Source organism: Toxorhynchites rutilus, chromosome 2, assembly GCF_029784135.1.
Source record: "Toxorhynchites rutilus septentrionalis strain SRP chromosome 2, ASM2978413v1, whole genome shotgun sequence".
NCBI lineage: Eukaryota > Metazoa > Arthropoda > Insecta > Diptera > Culicidae > Toxorhynchites > Toxorhynchites rutilus.
The window spans coordinates 33,983,171-34,002,404 of NC_073745.1; the positions used below are offsets into that span (position 1 = coordinate 33,983,171).

Consider the following 19,234-nt stretch of genomic DNA (forward strand, 5'->3'; position numbering starts at 1 on the left):
CTATTGTAAATAGGTGACATGGGTGAAAAATGTGGTGTTTTTTATATATTTAAAAAAAATACAAAAAAATATTCAGATTTTTTTTCTACATAGGGCCACCTTAACCGGTATTAAACATACGATAAACGGTACCCTAGCGATATCGTATATAGTTTACGACCTATTCTCATGCCTCCCAAGTATTTTATGCATAATTTCATTAAAATCGGTCGAGCCGTTTCGGAGCAGTTCGGTCACGAACATCGTGACACGAGATTTTTATATATAGAGATTTATATAGTCCTTATATTCGATCCCATCTGAATTAATAAAAAAAACACGCGACCTTTAGAATATTTTTTTATTGACAATATCTTCTATAAAACGGAATAAGGTAAACCGGGGCAAGTTGAAACACGGGGTAAGTTAAAACGGAAGCCATAACTTTTACTATGAATGATGAATTGACGTGATAAAAATATATACAGAAACATTATCTTTCAACCCACCTTATGACAGCCATTACCAGAATATTGGAATGCCTTAACGTAATCCGCGCCTTCGTTCACTTTTCCTTGTTCCGTGAAATCAAAACAAAATTTTTGCGCGCCGACTCAATCGGTCCGAAAACACTGATTTTTCATGAATATCGTCAGAATTTCACGTCGGATTATCAAATAGGGATAATCAAGTGTAGTGGTTTTGAAAACTAAACTGAAAAATCTTTTTCCGTTTCGCTCGAAGCATTTTAATTCACCCCATGTTTTTTTCAAGTTGATACCATTGAAATATTTCTAATTTTTTCGACATTGCTGCAGATGCCGGACGTTATTTGACGGTGATTGCTGTATGAATGAATTCAAAAAATAAGAATCATTCATATATCGTTCCTCAGTATTTTTACATTATTTGTGAATACACAGACATGATACAAGTCAAATTGGTTAATTTTGCAACTAGGGGTCGTTCAAATATTACGTAACGCAATTTGTTCTCTACTTTAGACTCTCTCTTCGCTACATAACATGTAACAAATGGTCATTTGCATAGAAATGTTTAGACTTAGGCCTTCTACACATTGGGCAACCGCAACCCGATCTGTGTTGGCGATGTCAATCGCATCTCCAACTCAGCTCTGCACATTGAGGCGTTTGAACGCGATGAAAAAAAAGTTTTCATCCGTCATCATGCACCACACGTCATCACGCTGGCTGAAATGTCATTTCTTCAATTACCACGGGAAATCATATGGAGAGCGAACTCTTAAACAACAGTTTTAAAAAAAAATCTCGGAACAACGGGAAACAATGGATATGAAAACTAGACATTTTAAAAATTGACATTTTTCGAAACATTCAGTGTGAATCCAATTTTTTTTCGAAAGTTAACTATCAAACCTTGTATATGCTGCAAACAGATTTCAATTTAGTTATTTGGTGATTTTCAAAGATAACTTTCAAGTTGAAATTCGAAAAAATCGTTTCAACTTGCCCCGGTGTACTTTATATGAAATTAAAACATTCGGATTGTGCGCAACGGTACAAAACCCCTCGTCAACGTGAAACACTTCTAATTCTAATATCAGCTAATGACATACAAAACTAACACTTCACTGACATCCGATGTGAACAAGTCAGATGAAGATTATGCTTATCATTCGCAGAATTAATCACGCAGGAGTTCAAAGTTTACCGAAATTTCTAAATTCAATCTATTGGTAATACGATTTTACGATTTTGACGTACTAAATTATTGTAAAATTGAAACGTTTACAAGTAGACGGATAAGTAAACAAAGAAGTACAAATTGTATGTGAATTATAAAAAATACGAATTAAAAATAATGATCTATACCGCCACGGGCTTTTTAAAAGTGGGTGATTTTTCGGTTTTCAAAAAACTCAAATTTTAACGTCTGCTAATTTTTGCATTGTGTATATTATCGCGCAAATCAACATTTTGCAGCAAGTTCCGAATGAAATATCGAGATAACTATTTTTATTGGCACCCAAAAGCAAATGCCGTTTGCCATTCCGAAAAAAACCCAGAGTGAGGATTTTTGACAAAAAATTTTTTTCGGGATAACAGTAGATCTCGACATTTCATTAAATATAAGACATTGTTTTTCGAAAATTCCGATTTCCTTTACTTCCCTCCTTGGGTGATTTTTCGACTTTCAAAAAAACTCAAACTTTGACCTCCTTGTGCCACTCTCCCTTAAGTCCGATTGAACTGATATGTTGCATAGGATGTTTTTTTTTCGAGGTGGTGAACTTTTTTATGGGGTAACTTTTTGAAATTCGCCATGACTATTTTCATTGGCACCCTAATGTACATGTCTCGTGAAACCAGTGTTACAATAGTAAATACATAAGTTTTTTGAGTGTCCTTATGAAGGAAACGCAGGCATTTTATAGAATTATTTAGGCACCTTTCCTCATACCGGAGGTAAGATGGCCACTATTGTTAGATATGTGATTTGCCATAAAGGAATTCATTTGAATGAACCTAATTGATGAATTGATTGAGAATATCACATTTGTACGAATATCACATACATCAAGGCGATCAATGTGATGTCTAGCATATTAACGGTTCAATATCTGAATATACCAAAATTAATACGTTGTGCACCGGATTGTTCTTGCTGAGCCCTTCATTCAGCCCGCATCAAGAGCATTTGCCCAATATCAGTGTCGGTCTCTGCTCCCAAAATTATTTATTATACAAAAAGAAAATAGTCAGAAATTCATTTAGTCACGTAATCACAGAGCGTGAAACATCCGGAAACAATTTTTTTTTCTCTTCTTATTTTGTAACTGTCAGTCCCAGTGTTAAACATTTTATGTAACGAAAGGTTCAATGTCAGTCCCTTGGCACCGACACAGGGCTCAACGTGTTAACAATTTTTATTGAAATTATAATAAATTCGACCCAGAACAAGCCGTAACAATTTTTTTCTCATAGTTTAGGGATATGTGAAAAATATAGGGGGGTAAGGTTCAACATAATTTTCAAGTTACGCTTTTAGTATTTCCTTTTCATTTTTTTTTTTCTGTTTATGGATGCCCGGCCTATAGCTTATGTTTAGAGTAAGTTATGCAGGGTTTAATTTTTAAGCAAACGTAATCATGTAAGTATTTTTTAAACAAGTTTTAAAGTTATTGTGAAATTTTTGTGGTCACGCAATCTACAACATTGAAAACTCCGAGTGTTTAATAGTTTTAATTTTAAACCAAAATTCATGAATGGTTACAAGATTATAAACACCAGTGTTTATTAATGAGCACAGTCTTCAATTTACAGAATTAAAATTCTAGTTTGATGATCTGAGACTCTAAACTTTAGATTACTAATCAATGTTACCAAATTACACATGACAAATTATATTATAACATTCAATTACACGGGTTTCATATTCGGACTACAGCTTATTAATACTAAATTGCTGTTTCCAGGTCTAAGCCTTATCTCCGGTTCCGGTTCTTTATACAAATTCAATTGTCTCATGTTCCAGATTCGGTATATTAGAATCTCGATTATTGGAGTTTGAATTGGAGGCAGGTAACTTGTAACAGTTTACAAGTGGTGAAAGAGTCTTGTACGAAAATAATGACTGATATAGATTTCAGGTACAATGGTTTAAAAAGAAATCTCAGAACTTTCATAGAAAAAATAGTTGAGTCGGTACTGTACTTTCGATATCGCAATTTGTATTGTATGGCGGCATGGGTTATTCGTAATAATGGATTAATTTTAATGGTAATAAGCTTTCAACAACGTCATTCGTTATTGTTTTTGTGACATCAATCAAGGAATGTTATGAGAAAAAAGTCATATATTTGAAAAAAATCCAGGCAGAATAAAGATGACATAAGTGTTTACTCGTGATATTTTTTTTTCTTCCTGGATACGTCTTCGTTCCTCATAGTATTTGTCCCATTATGGTTTGTATAAAAGAACTGCATTTTGATATAAGAATTCACTTTTGGACATCTGTTCATTCAACCCCAATCCAACAATTTCAAGCAAAGTTTGACAAAAGCAGCCAAAATTGCAGAAATTCATGAAACTGCCTTGAAATTTTAGAACGAAGTTCTAGCGCTAAAGTACATTGAATTGTGGTTAAAATAAAGATAAAAGTTGTTAACATAGCAAACGTTTTACAGTTTGCTCGGTTTCGCATGGTAATCATGATGATGTATCTCACCCACATACATTACTGATTAAAGAAGACGAATTTCAGCTTTCCGAATGTGGATTTCCGTCGGTTGGTTCTGTCCAGCGGATCCTTCAAAGGCGCGTTGGTGGCTGTGTTGCTTTTTTGGTATGACAATTTTGTCGGATGCCGATGCCAAGTTTCAATAAGGTTTTTTCCTAGTATCATTATTTTCACTTGGTGATCCGGCAAACTTCGTCCCGCCCAAAATGGATTTTTTGTCATGGATACTTTCAAACATTCACGTTTTCTTACTAAGCGAACGTTCGTGGGTCCAATCTCAAAACTATTCATTGACTGATCTTCTAATTGTCCCTTTATAATTTATAATTACTACAAATTTCTTAGTACTTCTACCAAAACCTTCAAGAGGAGGGAGGGATGTCAAACCATCATAAAAACATTTATAGTACTCTAAAATCCTCACATTCCAATTTTGGTTCAATTTAATCTATTAATTCTCGAGCTATACAGAAATTTGAGTTTTGTTCGTATGACAGTCTTATTACTGATTACTAATTATCCTAACCAATGAGTCTATAAATAAATAAATAATTAATTAAATAAATAAAAATACACCAAAAGATTGTAAATGAATAAACTCTGAAATAAATAAACACAACTTAATAAATATGCACACAAATAATAAATAAGAGAATAAAAAACCCGTAAATATCACATGATGATAACGGTTGTGACAACTTTTACAATACTAACCGAATGAACTTCGAATTATTATTAAATACTTCTGCCAAAAAGGCAGGATTACTTATTGATTAAAAATTGTCCCAATCGCAAACATTAAATGTTGTAAAACTATCATTTGGATTTGTTATCTTGTAATTCCTGTGAAATGTATCACAGTTTGTCAATTAAATTATCGTTATACATTGTGTAACAGGTGTACATTTGTGTATTGTAGTGTTTAACATTTCTTGTAAATATTCTGTTAAGTGTAATGTAGTTATTTTCAATGTTGTACATACACTTACTTTCTAGTTAATTTATTTATATATTTATTCACCCACTTTTGGTAGATTTATTTATTTCATTTATTTATTTATTTATTTATTATTTATTTATTTATTTATTTATTTATTTATTTATTTATTTATTTATTTATTTATTTATTTATTTATTTATTTATTTATTTATTTATTTATTTGTTGGAGGAATTATTATGTTAATATAATTAAAATATTTAAATCACACTTGCCAAACTTCTGCTGAAACATAAGTACTCAGTACATATGAAACAGACTTTTTCCCGTCGATCATTGCACACGACGATGTTCATAACTTGCATGAAATCGTTGTGCTGTTGTACGCAACACAACATCTAAGAGCGAGGCAAAGCTCATGTTCCGCCACACCAATACAAGAGCGAGTAGCTTAAGCGACGCTAGCTTGAGTGGTCACTCATGCGCGAGGAAAATAAAGAAGCCAGGTTTCGTGGAAGAATCGCGAGAATTAGCTGACTCAACCTTGAAACAAAGAGCGGACAATTATGACTTGTTTAGCTGTAGGACTGGGGGTCTGGGGAAATTCGCGGTTCAAAAAGAACCTTATTGGCTTCGGCAAATATTGTTCTCCTGGAGGAAAGGGTTAATTGTTTGAAGCAACCGTCATACTTTTTGCTCGTTCACTTTGACCCAATCTGTGGAAGAGGCAGGAGTGCGATTTTGAAATCGCGTCGCGGTGTGTTTTTGAAGTAGGTTTCTGTGTTAAACGGTTTCTTTAAAATGTGTAATAGTTGTTGCTTTTTTGTATAGGGAAAATTAACGAAGAAATTCAAATTTACCAAGGTTTCGTTAAGTGTCTGTGCTTTGAAATAAAGCTCCAAAAGGTAAAAAAAAATCAGCTTTACTTTGAAACTATAAAGCCAAACTTATAGCGTCGAACAGCCGTTCGACGGCGGTTTATTTAGGGTTGATTTCCTGAGAACCAACACATCCTTCGAGGCTCGGCACACCGCAGAGGACAACGCGACGCACTGCTGACCCCACGATCTGGAGTCAAAGTTCCCGACAAAGCCATTTCCTTCGGAAGGGAGTGCTACGCTATAACAGCACTCCGGGCAGAGCCAGTTTGAATTCAAACCGTGAGTACCCTAACCCGTTATAACATGCGCATGTGGGTGGGTATTTCTTATTGAACGGTAAATGATGATGCAGTGACCACCGAGAAAAAAGAAGACGTTTAGGAAGAATAAACAATACTGTTAAATTCATGGAGACGCACGAGGGACACATTAGGGTATACATTAGGATTGGGAAAGTATTGTGTTAAATAGTTAGGAATAAATGTTTATATGAGATATATGTATTTGTGTTAATTTTCGTTTGGAGAAACCGTTTTGCGTCTCGTATCGGGTATACTATAATTGTTGAATTTACATGTTTGGATTTACGTTGGAGTTTCACTTTTGCGCCTGAAGCGAGAGGTGATAAGTGGACAGCAAGGTAGTTGATTGTTTTCTTTTCCCCGGGTAGATCTGCGGATTTCCTCCAGATCTCTTTGGTGGCGGCCAAAAAGTCATAGGAACGTTATTGGGAAACACTTGGGGAAAGAGTCACTGTTCGAGCGATTCTTCAACCATTTTCAGAGGCTAGTTATAAGACTGGTCCTTTGCCGGGCAAATCTCGCGCGAGTGGTCCTCTTAGAGGTGGCGCTTAAGCCACTCGCCTTTAAAGAATCCCCGGAACAGTGGCGAAACCGTAGCTGGGAGTTCTGCACGCTACAATTGATACAAATATCAAATCGTGGTGCATAATATTCGGACTTGACTTGACTGAATCTCAGAAAATTGTCCAAATTTTCAGCGATCAAAAGATCGAGCTAAGAAGATTCCGTCGAATCAACAAGGGTTCGCTATTGACCCAATTTAAGAAAAAAAAAACTGAAGAATTTCCAGATGTTCAGAGGTTCAGGTAATGAGAATTGTGTTGATACCGTCAATCATCAGTATGTTAACATAGCTGGTCTCCAGAGAAATAAACTTTCCAATGATAAATTTTCAGTAATCGAAATCTGGGAAATTATAAATTAGTCCAATGGATCTAATGGGTCCAATCACGTGATTTAAAATAGAAAGTTCAATTTTCTTGCATTCTTGGTTTCGGAAACATTCTTCCAAGAAATTAACTGGTAACTGAGAATTTAGCAGAGAGTCGGTATTTCTGGTAAACAGGCATGACGAAGCGGGTTGATTTTAATGCGATTCAGGTACCGAGCGCCAAAGTACATAATGGAAGCATAAGTTGTGTTTCTCATTCTCTCGAACCTATATGAATGCGATTTATCCAAAAATTCTATCGGTTTCCACTTTTGAAAGACTCTTGACAAAAAATCCTTCAATTTCGGATATGATGAAATATTAATATGAATATAAATTTCGGATGATGGGTTTTCTACTCAATCCTAACATTAAAATTGATCGTATGTTGGAATTTCATGCCAAAAAGTCAAACTTTCCGACGTTGCCGTTTTACCTTTCCCTTCTGAAATATGACCAAAAAATAAATCGAATATAATTGGTATAGCCACTCAGTTAATAGTTAGTCATTATACTGAATAGCAGGATACAATATATGTCTTGTATGTACTTTTGGAAAACATTTACAATTGTTTTTAGGTATATTGCATCTGGTCAATGCTAAACTGATCGAATCTAATCATGGCATGGCATGCCGATAAATCATTTAATGTCGGGGTACTCACCATAACGATAACGCCGGACTTCTGTCGGTCGGTCTGGACGAAGGCCACCCAGAAGAGCACCCCGATCAGTCCGTACGCCCCGAGCGTGGCCAGATTGCGCGGGTCCGAGAAGCTCTCCACCAGCGGGACGGTGCCCATCGTCCAGTCGCAGCAAAGATCGCACGGGAACAGCAGTAGCCACAGGTTGACCGAGGCCAGATAGTTGTAGGTCAGCTGACGGGTTGGCGTCGACGCAACCGAGGCCGGATTATCGAATCTGAAAAAAAAAACAGAAAAAAAAAAGAATATAAGCCGATGAAAGGAAAACTCGTAAACATTCCGCTCGGTGGTTTTGATTAACTCTCGGTGTATAATAAACTGACCAACTGAATGCCATTGGGGTATGCCATTATCATCCCTCGTCGCATACGGCATATTATTTAATGGTATCGGATCTGAACTGCAAGGGCAATCAAGAGGGGAAATAAACTTGCAACACAATCGGCAGTAAAATTATTTTACTGGAATGAAATTAGATATTTTATTGCGTCGGTCGGAGTCCCCCGGGCGGGTTGAAGTACGGAATAAGATGTCGTCCCGCAGTCAATGTGACAGAACGACATGTGGCATTTTATGCTTTCGCTTTCGCTGTTGGCTTTTATTTTACGATTTTCCTCCCGGTTCGATGGGCAGGGATCGCACGGGACTCCGCATGCCACGAGCGCCGATAGCAAACAGTCGTTAGGTTCGATGATGGGTTCAAGAAACAGAACAGTGCGATTTCCATTGCCCCTCGGGGTGGCCACCAAACCACCACCACCAGATATTCGCCGAACAACTTTAATCGCACCACCGTAATTTGCAGTAAAACACGAAACATTGACATAACTATACATTAGGGTGAACAAAGTCATCAAGTCGCTGCGCTTGGAATGGAACGAACGCAAAATACGGTACGGTGCGAGCTCGCGTCATAAAACCACCATAAAGGTTAATAATTTTCTCTGTGTCTTCGCCTTGCCTCTCAACCCTGTCTAAGTCAAGAAGTACAAACCCTTCTATGCAGGGGAGTGCTCTTCGACCGACTTGGCATCACCATGCTACGAGCGAGATGTCGACTAGTGTGTGTGTGTGTGTGTGTGTGTGTGTGTGTGTGTCATAGACAGACCCGGCCCTACCCTGGCACTGGAAATATGTGACCTATTCTGCCCGTCATCCTCCGTCGTCGCGCTTCCGAAAGGCAAAAGGAGTAATAACTTGACTGCGCGTACACACAAGTGCCTCCCATTCCTGAACACCCAAGCGCAACATTCGATGGTTTTAGCGCTATTATGTCATGAAAAATGTTGCTGTTGGTGTTCGGAACGGAAAGGGAAGAGGGAGAGCATAATGTGGTTCCAATAAAATGATATTTCCAATCAATTTCGTATTACGGCGTAAATATATAGTTTAACATGTTTGTATATTGGATCCTGAAAATGACACCGTAATTGGAAATTGTGTCTGCGAGGGCGCTGTCGGTCGGTCCTAGCTGACGCATTCCGTGTTGCCCTTTGCCCCTAATAGCTTCTGCGCCTGATGGAGTTTTGCGACGCCATAAAAAGCTGCTCGTGAATATAAATATATCTATATATAGTAGATTGACAGTTTTGGCAGAAATTGATGGACACTTGATTAAGCTCAACGCTTCGAGAAGGGGTTGAAGTTGAGTCGATCGAGGCTCGGGCTTCGTTTCGGGGAATCGCCGCGTTTCCAACCGCCAATTAATTCCCGAACGAGCGTGTCAAGCGCTCATTAAACGACGCATCGCAGCCGAAATCTATTAATTACAGGCGTCGGGCAAATAGTCCGGGTCAAATCGACCGGTTCCAAATTCGCTCAAATTAACCGCGATAGCACTCCATCAACAATGCATTAGTGCAAACGGTCAGTGATTAAAATTTCATCGAAGCGGCCATCGATGTCAATCGACCAATTTTCGCAGCAATGTAAACTGATTCCGTATCCGTCTAGTCACGAACCGCCGAACACGGGATGCTCCCCCCCCCAAGAAGCAACAAATGGCGGAATAGCGTGTTAGGAAAAAAGCTCAAAAACAATTTCATGCCAAATGAAAATTCCATCATCGAATGTTTCCTCGTTGCCCCGGAATATCCCTTCCAGGCGGCGCAGCCACCAGCAACAAGCCTTTTTGTCATGATTTACTAAATCGATTACTTTTTCCTACTGCCCTCCTGGTCGGTTGTCGTACGGTCACACCAAATTTCCGTTCCATCCCATCCTCGTCCCTTTCCTTTCTTTTCAACAGCGCCTCGTCTATGTTTCGCTCGTTTTGTTTGTGCGCTATGCGCTGATCAAGCTCGGACCGAGTTTTCCTATTATGACCGAGAAAAGTTTGTCGTCCCAAACAAGACAGATAAAGATTCCTGTCTTCTGTCGCCTGAAAAGTTGTTGGAGGAATTCGAGAATAGTTTGATCGCTGTCTAGCGCGCTGCGTACAGAAGGGTTCCCAGTGTTGATGTGTTACGAGATGTAGCAGCTCGTACATTGATCTTTTATCAATATTTAATTCCTGGGATGATTTTTCAACAATATTATGTCTAACTAGCTAGCCCGGCAAACTTCGTCCCGCTCAAAATTTGTTTTTTGTTATCAATACCTTCAAACATTCACGTTTTCCTACTAAGCGCAAGTTCATGAGTCCAATCGCAGAACTGTTCATTGATTGATATTCTAATCGATCCCGTTGAATTAACCTTTCACTATAAAATTCCTAGTACTTCTACCAAAACTCATCATTATAATATCAGATTATTTTCAGACACAATTCTCGTTCAAGATTTTTCAACCACTTGCAAATAACATGTTTATCCGTTACAAGGAATAAATGTTTGATACAGGAAATATGATAGAATAAAGACAGACCCCTCCCCTCTTCACCCTTTAGAGAGGGGGAGGAGTATCGAACCACCATAGAAACATTGATTGCACCCTAAAACCTTCTTCTTCTTCTTCAATGGCACTAACGTTCCTAGAGGAACTTCGCCGTCTCAACGTAGTATTACTTGCGTCATTTTTATTAGTACTTAGTTGAGATTTCTATGCCAAATAACACGCCTTGAATGCATTCTGAGTGGCAAGCTCTAGAATACGCGTGATCACAGTGCAAGTCGGAGGAAATTTATTTGACGAAAAATTCCCTCGACCAGAACGGGAATCGAACCCGAACACCCGGCATGTCAGTTATGACGCTAACCACTCGGCCAAGGGAGCACAAAACCTACACATGCCAAATTTGGTTTCGCTTGCTTGAATAGTTCTCAAGTTATGTAGAAATTTGTGTTTCATTTGTAAAACCTCTAGGGTAGAAGTACCTATCATAGCAATAGTACCTATTATGGTAATACGAGTGAGTTTTTCATTAGTTTAGAAAACATGTCTTATTTTTGAAGGCTCTAATACGGCTTTGAAACATCAGAAATATCTTCTTTGTCGATTTTGGTACTTGATTGCATGCGAAACATTGTTTTTTTGTTGAAAAATTTAGTTTGAAAATAGTGTGTCCTATTGATGCTTGTTTCTTAGCATTTTGCTAAAGAATATGCTGTCAAAATAATGAGATTTTTATGCTGTGAAGTGGCTTTTTTGACGCAAACGCCGTGCAGACGCATACATCACAACCTTGTTGATGTTGTGATTCGACCAATTTATACGATTTTATCGGAATAAACATGTATTTTTGTATTACCATAATTGGTACAATTTTACATCTATGTGCCAATTATCGCAACATCGAAAGCTGCTTATTCCTATTATGGTTGTACGAAATCGCTGCAAAGCTGAAAAGCAGATCTGCTATGTTCCTATTATGGTTGTACGTTGTTATGTTTTGGTCGTTATGCTATTATGGTTGTAACCCACGTTTTGACGCTGTGCAATTGCATATCAGAGGGTGCTTTTAAATGCTCAGTAGTGTTGTGAAATAGCATTGTGCATGTCCGATCGAAGCACATTTGTTTGATCCACCCTGTTGGAAATTAAATCTTAGGTGAATGTGTTAATATCCTTTGTTTTTGTGGAGAGAAGCGAAAACAGCATCACAACCCTCACGCCTTTGTGATTCTCCTGTCAGTTGGCCTAGCAGCGAGGAGCAGGCAGTTATTTTACAACCGGGAAGCACATAACAACAGTCTAATCTAGAGATGAGACGGATATTCGGTATCCTGCTTATCCGGTCAATATATGGTATCCGGTCGGATACCGGATATTAGTAAAAAAACAATATTTTTTTCATTAACAGAAGATAAATTATAACCGGAACTTGTTATGCTTGTTAATTCGTTTTTGATTTGTAATTAATTAATTAACTCTCTCAGATTATCATCGGAAGTTCTTAATTTTTTTAAATTTGAATGCAAATAATTGGTTGATGTTCTATGCATATTGAAATTATGTGGCACAAAATATGTCTGGAAGGCCATGGTTATCGCAAGAGAATCGATCAGAGCAAAAGCAAAAATTAGACAAAAATTGCCGAATAATGAAAAATAAATAATGAGTCTTGTACAGAATTTATTGGTATTTTTAAAAACTGTCGTCTGATTTGGGAATAATCGCATTATTGAAAAAGTATTCACTAGGAAAAGGGAAATTTTTTATTCTATCAAAACTTTTTCCTGTAATAAAATGACCTACAAGAGTGTTCGTGGAATCAAATGAATGCTGATTGATAAGGTTAATTGGATTTACTATTGACCTGGGTCATAAAATACTGTGTTAATCCACAAAATCTTTTAATAAAAACAGAAAAAAAACTATTTTTTCCAGTATTGTTATCCACTACAACTAAACACAAAAAGATAGAAGCATTCAAGTTTTTCATCTCATTTTTTTCATTTTACTTGAAGCTTCGAATGAAGCTTTAAAATGATGTACATCCCATCTTCATGCGATAGTTTTTCACAAAGTTACAGCGTTTCTAAAATCACTTAATAATTTCAACTTCGCGCTGCGTTCCCATAATTTTCGTCGAGTTCAGAATCAACAACATAATATTGCATACTAGGAATAAGACTTAGAGGCATAGTTTTATTTAAAAATTATCGCTGAAGTATTATTTGAATCCTATTAACACTATTCCATGTGACACCGACTATTACCATAATGGGTACATGGAAGTGGCATTTTCAAACATAATTTTTATACAATTTAGTCAATTAATCATCGAAATATCAGTAAGAATCTTCAAAAACAGAGTTCAAACTGCTGGAAAAAGTATACTTTCGTATACTTTTGAACTAAAATAGTGTATTTATACGCCAATTTCTGCAAGTTGGTGACATATGTCCTCCATAATTGGTACAGCTACCCTATATATCTAATTTGGTTTCGTTTGTTTGATCAATTCTCGAGTAATGTAGAAATTTGTGTTTCATTTGTATGGCAGCCCTCCCTAAGAGAGGGAGGAGAAGTATCTATGTCCTAATCGGTGTACGAAATCAAAAGACAAAATTTAAAGACGATTCTTCGACATTGCCTTTCAAATATGTCGTAATTCTCTGAAGAATGTAAGCAACTTTTTCGTTGTTGTTACGTCTTCTATTTTCTAACTGATTTTTTGAACAACCGAACACTGCATGAAATCTTTCATCATGATTTGTCGATCTTAATGCATGAAGTTTGCTCAATCGTGTACCCAATCAGAACCATCAACAACATTGTTTGAATCGGCAGTGCATGTTTTACCAACTGTGTTCGAAGACAAACACCTTCGGTCGGATGTCGGTTGTCTACTTTCCACTAGACTAGACGAATCAGACAACATCACTCATTCACGCTTGCAATAGTCATACTCATAATCAGAAACGGTCAGAGAGATGGAGCTACTTTCCAGTCTCATTTCCGGATCAGTCAGCAGGCAGCCAGCTGGGAAACTATTGCAGGTTCCATTTGTGATATGATACCGAAGGCCATGGGATCGAAGAACGGAATGCATGTATAACGATGCGGAGTTAGTTACGGGCACTGTTCGAACGTTGACCAAAATCCTAATTAAATTCTGCTGCTTGCTGACTGTCAGTTACACGCCCGAGCTTTTGCCGACGCTCCGTTAACAGAACCGGAAAATCCTGGACGGAGACGGAGTGCTCACCTTAAATTTGTTATTAGATACGAACCGTTTCCCAGATGTGGTCACGAACAGGGCGAGAGGAACAACAATTGCATTTGGCAAGTGCTGGACACTTTTCATCTGATATCATTGTTGTTTATGGACTATTCATGCTGGTACATGGTGCGGATATGTGCTGGCTCTGCTCACCAGCTATGGTTGCGATTAATGCAAGCTAGGTTCCAACAACAACAAGGGGTCCCAATTGTAGAGAGGAACTTCGATAGGAAACACAGAGGACAACAACGACAGCGCAATGCAGGCGTTACGGATTTTCGAACGACCCATGAGACAGACTGTATTTTGCAATACACCTGTCCCCCTGCCCTTCTGAAGGAATTTACCGAAACGGGTTAAGGATTGCTATACCACTCTCAGGCGGTCTAAATGCAATTTTCCATTTTCACAGGAAATACACTTCTCACACTTCCATGCTGGTGATGTTTTTGACTGCTGCAATCCAATTGGCAAAGCATTTGGTTCGTCGATCAGGAGTGGACTCGCGAGTAGGCTGAATCAAACATTTGCGTTTCTCAAGTGATATATTGAAAGCCAGACAGCCATCCAACAAGTGAGCGGATCGAGCGGACTTTGACCCAAACGCGCTCCCAAGCTCATCAATCATATACTCTTCACCCTTAATTTTTTTTCTTCATCTTGACAGCGGTTCATTCCTTGAGTTGACAGACCGGAGCCGTTTGTTAATCCTTCGCGTCGAGCGGTTGTGGGAAGAAGACGTTGTGTCGTCGAGTTGTTCGTCTCCATATTCGAAACCCGAAACCCATCCACTAGAAAGATGCCGGTCCAATGAAGTTATGCACAGGTCGTGATTTGCTGACATAGACTAATAGAGTGAGTTTTTGCGCAATTTACTGCTCGAAATTATGCTCCCTGAACCAGGGACGATGAATGGGAAGATGTCCGTTGCAGGATATGGTTGGGGAACCTATTTTAGCTTCAGTCGAGGTAATAAATCTTGCGTGAATGATGAAGTTGGAACTGATTTTCGAAACACAATCTATGTCTCTGTCTGCTATTAGAGTCATTTACCGAATCAGTCAAACAAAATCTCAAGTTGGATGTATGACTGCTAATTCTTTTTTTAACATATGCCAAAATATGGAGCTTGTGAAAAAATTAAGATATGTGTTATCTAATAACATAAAGGGTGTGTCACATCAAATTGCATCACGGAAAAAACGCTGTAGAAATTTAATTTTTAGGAATTATATCATCAGCTTTCGCTTATAATCAGATAAGAGTGTATAGATCACGTTGGCCATGCTTCACTGTCAATTTTTCGTAAATTTGGAAAAATATCGTCGAACGAAAAAGAGCGTCGTGAATTAATCCTGTGCACTCATTTCGAGAATCCGGAGTTGTCACATCGGGACATCGGTAAGAAGCTGGGAATCGTCCAATCCACGGTCAGCAGAGTACTAAAACGATACTTCGAGAACCTAACCATCGACCGGAAGGTGAAGAACGGCAAAAATGGATGCTCCGTCAGTGAAAAAGATCACAAGCGCGTAGTTAAGCAGTTTAGACGTGATCCGAGAAGTTCGGTCCGGGATGTCGCCAATAAGCTGAATTTGTCAAGTTCATTCGTCCAGCGGACCAAGCAGCGGGAAGGCCTGCGTACATACAAGGTTCAGAAGGCTCCTAACCGAGACGAAAGGCAAAACATGGTGGGGAAGACGCGAGCCCGGAAGCTGTACACCGAAATGCTGACGAAGCCGCATTGCCTGGTAATGGACGACGAAACCTACGTCAAAGCGGACTTTCGTCAGCTGCCGGGCCTGTTGTTCTTCTCCGCAGAGGACAAATTCAGCGTTCCGGAGGAGATTCGCAAGCAGAAACTATCCAAGTTTGCCAAAAAGTACATGGTGTGGCAAGCGATCTGCTCTTGCGGAAAGCGGAGCGCCCCCTTCGTGATGACCGGCACGGTAAACGGGCAGGTTTACCTTAAGGAGTGCCTACAGAAGCGCTTACTACCACTATTGAAGCAGCACGAGGGCCCGACCATCTTCTGGCCGGATCTCGCTTCGTGCCACTATTCAAAGGACGTGTTGGAGTGGTACGAAGCCAACGGGGTCACCTTCGTGCCAAAGGAAATGAACCCGCCCAACGCGCCGGAGCTTCGCCCAATAGAGAAATATTGGGCGATTATGAAGCAGGCCCTCCGGAAGAACTCAAAAGTTGTCAAATCGGAGGCGGACTTCAAGAGAAAATGGATTTCTGTTAAAAAAAAACTACAACCTGACGTTGTACAGAACCTTATGGACGGGGTAAAGAGGAAGGTGCGAGCATACGGGCTTGGGCTCGAAGTATGAATAAAAAGAAAATGCCAAAAGTTGTTTAATAGTTTTTATTTTACTGTCTAAACTTTTCAAAAGGATCGGTCTACTGGGCGAATTTCTACAGCGTTTTTTCCGTGATGCAATTTGATGTGACACACCCTTTAGTTAATTGCATCTACACAAATACCCTTCATTGTTTGAAGATTTTTTAAATTTTTTTCTAGATGGAATTCAAACCAAGTGTGTCAATGAGGCTCCGGTCTCAAACTATTTCAGCAACTAGGGGGCCACTTGTACATACATTACAAACTTTTACTGATACATTGATTATTACGAACTTAATGGGGTGTATAGCCTTTCAAAATTGTTTCAGAATTCCTCCCGAATATATCAATTCAAAAAGTTGGGCTCTTCTACTCAATGATGCGTTACTGTTCGTATGTCAAATATCGACTATAGGTCCCAAACAATCAGCCGTGTTAACCTTGTTTGAAACGTTGTGACTTTTCATTTTTCACAAAAATTAAGGTTCACCTGGGCCATAATGGGATAATATGTGTTATTTTATTATCTATAGCAGGGCTCTGCATAGTCATAGTCAACTGAGAATAGTCAGCTGACTAATTGACTGACTATATCCATAGTCAATTAGTAATGACTTTTAGCATCCTCACACAGTTTCTCCGCCAAAACGAACAGTCAGTCGGGCGTTCAGTCGCTATCTCCCTCTACCGACTCGACTATATCAATTCATTCTACCCACTCAAATTGTCTTCATCGCATTTTGAAGTGACTTCCTCCAAAATGAATTCGTTTCTCTTTTCTCTCTCCCATGTACATGTGCATCCATCGATGTTTGAGTTCAACGTGGTTTGACATACGCTACAGGTGAGCTAGATTCTTTTCTATCGTTCACGAAAATTACAGTATGCAGTGTGTGTGCGCTATTTTGCACGCCTAATACTAACTAATACTAACGCGAGGACCTTTATAGCATACTTGATAGATGTCTAAGTTCGTTGGTTTGAGTTCACGATGGGTAGACAATAAACCGTCCATTGATGGAGTAACTTCTTTTCTGCATCAGAAATCATGTTTTCGTTCCTCTTTATATGGTAAAAATAAGATTGTGTACGCGGGTATGAATTAGTGTCAGGAGGAAATGGAAATGTGGATTGAAGACAGTTGAATGAAGAGGCAGATTTGTATTCATTAGTCGAGTCAGCTAAAATAACCACTGACTGGACTAGTTCACTAGTCATCCTCGCTAGTCAATTAATTTTCTAGTCAAGTTACTTTTTGTTGGTGGCGATTGCCGAAGCAGTTCTAGTCGAAGCAAAGTTGCTGAGAGTAGAGTCGGTCCTCATTTTTCACCTTCGAAGATTTCGGGCCCTGATCTATAGTAGTTCACTCCAGTTTCGATACACTTTTTTACATTGATTAAGTCTTCTAGCTCATTTTGAGAAATGTCGTTTGAAGCTTCGGTTGAAGTTGTTCGACTGACACTAATGTCGTCATAAATGTTGTTTTATTTGAGCCGCACAGTGCAACTTGTTTAAAAGTTCATTTTCGTTACAACGCCTGTAACTTAATTGATACACTGGGTAAATAAAACTTGAAATTCATTCAAATCAAATACAAATAATCATTTGTTTACAGTGGTTTGCATAATAGTACATAGCAAAGCATAGAACATGATAAAAGATATTTAGATAAACTTTTTCTAGAAAAAATATTAAACTGCATCTCAAATGACTACTTTTCGGAACGAGACGAAAACTTCAAAACAGTTTTTTTTTTGTGGTTTCAGCTTTCAGTTTTCAGAGTTCAGCTGTCAATACAGGTCGGACTCAATTATATACAGACTCGATTATATATGAATCGATTATGTACAATTTTAGACTCCGTTATATACAGTTGAAAACAAAATATCGTGATTTTGGTAGATTCTAGTTGAAGATTCACCAGAAATTGTTTAAAATGATATTGCAGCGAAACTAAAAAAGATAGTGTCAAAAAACGAATTGTAGAGCAATTAGAAAGCTTTGGTTGGTGCATAGAAAAAATCATGTTATTATGTATTTTTTGTATAACATTGAGAATAACACCTTGAGAACCTCTAACATTTAAATTTTTCACTTCTAAAATGTTACTTAAATCCACTAATTTGAAAATTTCACAACTGCATCATGTATTAAATTTTCTCATCTTTCGAATGGAAGCAACAAAATTATATTACGTAGCGTAATTTTTGAATTAGAGCCAGTTTGAGGCAAACAGAGCTCGAAACAGAGAAAAAGTTCAATAACTCTATCATTGTTGAAATTCGAACAGATGCGTGAAAGAATTTGTTCCGTCAAATATGATCCGCTATCACCCCCTGAAATAATTCAGTTTTTTTTTGTGAGAAAGGTATTTTATGATTTTAAAGGGATGAATAAAAAATTAGGTTCTTCGTTTATATTCAAAAAACGAAAAATATAATTATAAATAACAAATAAGAAAAAAATATTTTTTACTCGATTAAAACAGTTCGGCTGACAAGTCTATAAGGTAACACAGTAAAACTGTTTTTTTTTTTCGTAAAATTCAATTTTATTATTCAACATAATTGTCTTCGAAGGTGATACAGCGATTATAGCGATACGATTGTACTCTTTCGGTTTTTCCAAAATAGGTCTCAGTTTTGGTAACCACTTCATCATCGGTCTTAATTTTCTTGTCAGCGAGCATTCTCTTCAGGTCTGCGAACAGAAAATAGTCGCTGGGGCCAAATCTTAAGAATACGGTGGATGCGGAAGCAATTCGAAGCCCAATTCATGCAATTTTGCCATCGTTTCCATTGATTTGTGATTTTCCCATTTTTTTC

At 38.1% G+C, this 19,234-nt stretch overlaps 1 protein-coding gene across 2 annotated transcripts in view; it reads right to left on the bottom strand.

The window, feature by feature from the left end:
- Window positions 1–19,234, bottom strand: part of LOC129770761 (protein O-mannosyl-transferase Tmtc3-like) — a 640,228-nt gene that overhangs the window by 80,834 nt on the left and 540,160 nt on the right. For both annotated transcript variants that reach the window (XM_055773813.1, XM_055773812.1), the window contains exon 8: window positions 7,918–8,173. In XM_055773813.1, the coding sequence (XP_055629788.1) occupies window positions 7,918–8,173 (256 nt within the window). The remainder of the gene's footprint in view (window positions 1–7,917; window positions 8,174–19,234) is intronic.